This window comes from Andrographis paniculata, unplaced genomic scaffold (assembly GCF_009805555.1).
Source record: "Andrographis paniculata isolate CXL003 unplaced genomic scaffold, ASM980555v1 Contig53END, whole genome shotgun sequence".
Classification (NCBI taxonomy): Eukaryota; Viridiplantae; Streptophyta; class Magnoliopsida; order Lamiales; family Acanthaceae; genus Andrographis; species Andrographis paniculata.
Window position 1 is genome coordinate 2,746,415 of NW_026137588.1, and position 6,484 is coordinate 2,752,898.

Genomic DNA, 6,484 nt, shown 5'->3' on the forward strand with positions numbered 1-6,484 from the left:
ATATTATTGGAAGGGAAATTTATAGCCTTTTTAGGGTTGCAGAGTCTGCAGCCTTGGACAGTGTTCCGACGTCAAAACGTCGCTCTGACATCCCACGCGCCTGGATTGATGGGAATTAATGGAGGTTGCGTGTGAAGGGTTTTTGATTCCCCTGTATCTATATCTTCGGATCAGAGTGCACATACATCACTCATCATTTCTCTCCAAACCCCAATTTCAACTTATGAAGGAGTTTTTCTCTCAAAATCTCCAACCATGGTGAAAACACGTTCCGGTGGAGTTGCCAAGGATGTTAAGCAGAAATCTATTTCAAAGAGGAAAGTTGGAACTACAAAGAAAGGGAAAAAGTTGCCTGAACGTTTTTCCCCTGTTCTTGAAACTGTTCATGAACATGTGATGGAAAAACCTGATCGTGAAGTTGAGATTCCAGCAACTGATGTAGCCCATGATAAGGGAACCGCTGTCTCAACTGCTGAAGATCATTCTCTTTCTGAAGGACTTGAAGGTCATGTAGCGAAACATGCTGTTGTGCATGAAATTGATCTAAATGAAGTCGCACCCATGGAAACTGCAAATGAAGATGAAGTCGCTGTTGAAATGGCTGGCACACAAGAAGAAAATACTGAGGAGAACCTTGTTGATGTTCAAGAAGTTGAAACTGTTACTGGTGGTGATGTAGAGGATGCTACAATCACAAAAGAGGTTCCTGCTGTCGATGAACCTGGAAGTGAGGCTGTGCTTGAAGAGGTACCTGATGAAGAAGTACCCCAACCCGTGGATATGAATTTTGAAGCTACAGAGGTAGAACAAGTCATTCCTGAAAATGTGATTGAGGAAGAAGAAGCTCTTCCTATGGAACACCCCGATATCGATGAAGAAGAAGAAGATGAGTTGGACTCTCTTCGTCTGTCCTCTGCTTTGGACAGACTCCGGAAAAGAAAACATGGCAAATCATCTCGCAATGCCCCTGCCCCTGCTAAAAATACTTTCAAAAGGACTAAGGCAAAGAGTCGAAAGTCTAAAGGAGTTTCTGATCCTTCTACTGTTCGTGAAGATAAAGCGTTGAATGAGGCATATTATTATGCTTCTGGGCGTCGCTATGCTCAGGATATTCTTGCTGGAAGGACTGTGATTTCAGAAGCTCAGTTTATTCGGAGAGCGTATACCGACGTAGGATTCCGTGCGTTCCTTGAGGAAAAACATTTGTTGTTTTGGGCGACCGGATTGGAGCGTTACTGTCCTCGCCTTGTCAAGGAGTTTTATGCCAACTTGAGTGGGAAGGTACTCGATCCGAACTCTCTATGGTATCATAAGATATATATTCGTGGCAAAATTTTGGAACTTAGCCCTGCAGTGATCAATGAGTTGTTACAACTGCCGGCGAATGATGAAAATAAGCTGCCATCTGAGCTAATTGACGAATCAACAAAGGAGGTTGCTAGAACCATATCTGCTGGAAATGCTTCGTCATTTGGACGTTCTGGAGTGACTGGAACAATGCTGACAATGAAATATCAGTGTCTCTTTAGACTTTGTGGATGCAATATCTTACCAACCGCCAACAATACAAGTATCAGCACTGATATGGGTACTCTCATCTTCTCTATTGATAAACATTTTGAGCTAATTAATTTTGGCTATTTGGTAATCAAGAAGATGATTGACTTTTGTTCGGATTCAAAAGTGGAATGGACACGATTGCCCTATCCCGGTTTAATTTGTTTGTTCTTGAGTTCCAAGGGAATTCATCCAGAACCGGCTGAGGAGGTGTTTCCCATTCGATCATTTATTGCCCAGTCCAACCTCAAAAAGCTTCACAATGACTTTCTTCTCGGTGCCCCATTGGATGCCGATGCTCGCATAGAGAAGTGTAGGGCGCTACTGACTGAAGTCATGAGGGAACAATCTGCTCTGTCTGCTGCTCTCATTGCTCAGAATCGAAAAGTGGCACAGGCCATGAGGGTGATGCCTCGCAAACCTGGAAGCGTCGATGATGAGGACGTTGATGCAGATGATGATGGAGATGGTAATGGTACGGAGGAAGCCGACCCTTGACCACCTCTTTTTGGCCTCTGCTGCAATGCAAGGGGGAGAATGCAGCAAGCCAGGGGGAGTGTGTGCTGTTGAGAAGGAATTTGGTATTACCATCTATTGTTTTCTGCCTGTTTTTTTTGTTGTTAACACATTTGGATGTTAAAGCCGCTTGTGGCTTGTTAGAATTGATGGTCTGTAATAACTCTTAACCGGATTGTGATTGTGATTGTGGATGTGTGAATGGTGTGTGTTTGCTGCTTATTATGCCTTGCTGCATATGCCAAAAAGGGGGAGATTGTTGGCATATTCAAAACTGCTAAACCCTTTTGTTTCTACTTTTGGCATATGAGCAAGTTGCAGGATGTTGTTGCAGGTTCTGTTTGACACCATTTCGGGAAACCTGCCAACTGCAGAGTTGACCGAGTTACAGCTTTTGGATGCATCTTGTGTGTTCTACACTCAATGGAATAGGACAAATGAATATGCATTGGACAGAGGACGTGCAGGAGAGGCTGCATGTATTGTCCTCTCATTATGGATGGCATTAAATGACCTTGAACACACTGCCCCAAAAGTTGTCACAGTCAACTTTTGTCTTTTGTGTAATGTGTATATATTTGATATGAATGTTTGTTTGTATTCGTGGGTGAGCAACCAGAACTTAGAGAAGTATTCTCTCCACCTGTTAGAGTGTTGAGAGAGCTCATCCATGGAGGATTGAAGACGAGAAGAAGGATTCTTGGAGTCGAAGCCGAAGAAGATATTCATCCGGTAAACAACCTTATTCTTAGCTTGGTCGCTGGCCTGCTGGAGTTGTTGCGGTAGAGTAACAGCCAGTCCATGAGAGTTTGTAAAACTAAATGGAGCTTGGGTAGAAGATAGGTTGGGTAGTTCGGTTTGGTGTCTTATATGGTGTAAACCAAGTGTTTGGTTTAGTTAAGACTCCTGGATTGGAATCCCCCAGACGTAGGTTGGAAAACCGAACTGGGTAAACAAACTTGGTGTGTTGTTTTTCTTTCTGCACATATTCAGCCATCGATTCGTGCATGAACACACACCTCTGTTATAACCGCGAGACAACTACGTTGCAAAGCTGTGTTTACGTCGAACGTTTCACAGTTCCGCTGTGCAAGGTACTCGGAGGCGTTGGACCTCTTTCGCGCCCCTCTCCGCGACTTCCAACAGCAATATTAATAGCAGCGCCTCGTACTCAGTTTGGTTGCTTGTGACGCCTTGTGGAAGCTAGTGGGCGAAGCACCATATTTCCTCCTCTGGACTTGAGATTACCATGTCTGCTCTAGCTGCTCCCGATATACTAGACCCATCTAAAATAACCATCTAAGGTTCTAGCCCCACATAATTCAAGGAGGCGCACTGAACCATCCCATAATGTTTGGCCAAAAAAATTGTAATGACCTGTCCTTTCACGGCCATAAGGGGCTGGTATGTTAATGCGAACGATGCTAATTTCAATGTCCATTTAACTAAACAGTGTCGAAGGATCATCCTATTTAATAAATAGTGTAGAAGGTCGACTTTGCATATTATTTTAGTTTCAACTGGCATCAAGTAATACTATAATTTCTTGCATGCATCATATAATGATAAACAAAGTTTCTTGATACACAAATAACGAGTTTTTAGCATCATTTAAGGTCTTACTAAGATAATAAATAGCTCGCTCTCGACCTCCATCATTATCTTGGGTGATGAGACAGTCTCTTGTAACATTTTTGGCAGCTATGTACAACTCCAGCTCCCTTCTATTGATTGGCGGCATTAACAACGGAGGAGATGATAACGCTTGCTTGATCTGATCCAGAGCCTCCTGCTGGGCTGCTCTCCACTCGAATACGTCTTTATTCACAAATAGTAGCACTAAGAAGGCCTTCATCTACCCGGCAGCATTGGCGATGAACCTCCTCAGGATATTGACCTTCTCCATCAAATTCTGCAACTCTTTGATGTTGCATGGAGGCCCAAGGTCCCGGATAGCCTTGACCTTATTTTTGTCAACTTCGATGCCTCTTTGGTGAACCAAAAAACCCAAAAAATTTCCATCTTGTACTCCGAAAACACACTTCATAAAATTCATTTTAATGTCAAGTTGTCTCATTCGCATAAAGGTCTTCTGAAGGTGTGGCAGGTGGTGATCGAATGCTCGGGAATTCACCACTACATCGTCTAAGTATTCCTCCATGCAAGCATTCACTACAAGAAAGTTGAAATTTAGCTACAAAAAAATTTTGTAGCAAAAGGTGATAATTCATAGCAAAAATAATTTTGCGACCAAACTCATTTCGTCACCTATACCACATTAGTAAAAGTCTTTGGAGACAAATATGATTTTCGTAACAAAAAATAAGATTTTTTTTGCAATAAAAATTAAGAATAGAGATATAGCTACAAAAGTATGATTTCGTAGCTAAAACTCTTTTTCTATAAAATTAAAATTTATATCAAAAGATTTTTAGCAACAAAATATGTATGATTTTTGTAGCCAAATGATTTTAGCTATGAAAAATAATTTTGTAGCTAAAACCTCTTTTTTATGAAGATAGAATTTTCTCGCAAAAAAAAAAAAAAATTAGCGAGAATTAATTTTGTAGTACATAATTTATTTTTGCAATGAAATTAATTTTGTTGCTAAATGACACATTTTAACTACAAAAATATTTCGTAGTTAAAAAATATTGTAGCTAATTAGATATTTTTTTTTGTAGTGATTGATCAAGTCGTAAAATGTCGCATTCATCGCTCTCTCATAGGTCGCTCTAGCATTTTTTAGGCCGAAAGACTTAACTATCCATTCGAAGATAATGATAGCTCCGGGACAGCAGAATTGTTTTATGAGCATCCTCCTCGGCCAAATATATCTGGTTATAGCCAAAGTAGATGTCCATAAACGAAAACATCTTGTATCCAGTCCTTAGAATCCACAAGCATGTCCGCAATGGACATCACGTATTCATATTTCGGCATCGCCAAATCGAGGTTCCGGAAGTCAATGAAAATCTGGATTTTCCTTTTTTTCTTCTCCAGTGGTACAATATTGAAGACCCACTCCGGATATCTTCATGTTCAAATAAAATTGTCCTTAACGAGTTTTTTTATCTCCTCTTTAACCTTCAACAACAATTTCGAAATGAAATGCCTAGGGGCTGTTTATGAGGTCGATACGATGCCTTCATGGGCAATCGGTGCTCCACAAAGCTACTTGAAAGTCTCGGAATCTCGTGATAATCCCATGCAAAGCAATCCTTAATCTCTCGGATCAAGGCAATTATTTGCTTATTCTTGTTGACATCCAACAGGGGCCCTGATCTGCGTCATTTGAAGGAATGCCTCATATCCTAGGTTGACCTCCTCTAGTGGATCTTGCACTTTGAAAGGTGGAGCAACTCTTTGAATCAGAGAATAGACCTCCTCTTCGCATTGATCCCAAATAGACTACTTGAATGATGTCACTGCCTGCTCGTCAGAAGGGTGAGCGGCATGATTTCCAGCCTGTATGAAAGGGCAGTCCAACATTCCTGGTCTTGCCTCCAGATCTTGCATAATCAGGTAGTCATTCATGATAAATACCTGAGTTACATGGCCGTGCACGGGCCTCGATTTTAATTTTTGAATCCCTTCATGGTTAAAATTACACTATTTCCATACTCCAGTGCCTCCAGCATCATGGACAGCGGGTACATATCAGGAGAATAATAAAGTCTTTGCGGAATGAACCTCCATGGCCGGGCTAGCCTCAGCCTCCACTGTCTCGAATTGGTCCCCGTTCCAAAAGATAACCTTATGGTGCAACGTCTAGGGGACGCACTGGGTGGTGTGGATTCAATCCGTCCCTAGAATGACCGAATAAGTTAGATTTCCTTTAACGACGAAGAAGGCCATCTGATCCGTCCTTGTTCCGATTGTCACTTTTGGACACCAATACACCTGTTGTCATGTGTGTGTTTCTAGTGAAATTGGACGTTCGTATTGTTTCCGGGACGAGGTTGTTCCTAATTTTTTGATCTTCCTCAGAGTAGATAGGGTCATTACATTGATAGAAGCTCCTCCGTCGACTAAAACCTTGCCGACAATCCGCCCATCAACATATATTGTGATGAATAAGGGCTTCAAATAGTGTATATTCTCATCTGCTAGCTTCTGAAAAATCACTGGTTCCGGGCCCATTTTCGAAATTTTGGCATTGTGCTCCACCCAACATAACGAACCAGCTCCTTCCAACATTACATCCCCTTGGAGATAATCAGGCTGGACCTGAAGAGCTTTGAATTCTTGGGGTAAAACTCATATCATGTTAACCTTGAAATCACCCTCATAGTTCAGAGCTCGTTCAAAATCTTGGTCGGAAGTAATGATGTCCAAACTAGCCTCCAAGAGCTCATTGCAATCAAGGGCTCTGATCATCGGTTTATCTTCGAGAACCTGGTCTGTCTCG

At 41.8% G+C, this 6,484-nt stretch overlaps 1 protein-coding gene across 1 annotated transcript; it reads left to right on the plus strand.

Annotated features, from left to right (window-relative positions):
• Positions 1-255: 255 nt before the first annotated feature.
• Positions 256-2,055, plus strand: LOC127255171 (uncharacterized). Its single transcript, XM_051280564.1, has one exon. It carries the CDS (start codon positions 256-258, stop codon positions 2,053-2,055), a length of 1,800 nt encoding a protein of 599 aa, XP_051136521.1.
• Positions 2,056-6,484: the final 4,429 nt, after the last annotated feature.

Bases quoted from the DNA above. Each gene is read 5' to 3' on its own strand.
- LOC127255171 (XM_051280564.1), top strand. From the start codon at position 256: ATGGTGAAAACACGTTCCGGTGGAGTTGCCAAGGATGTTAAGCAGAAA.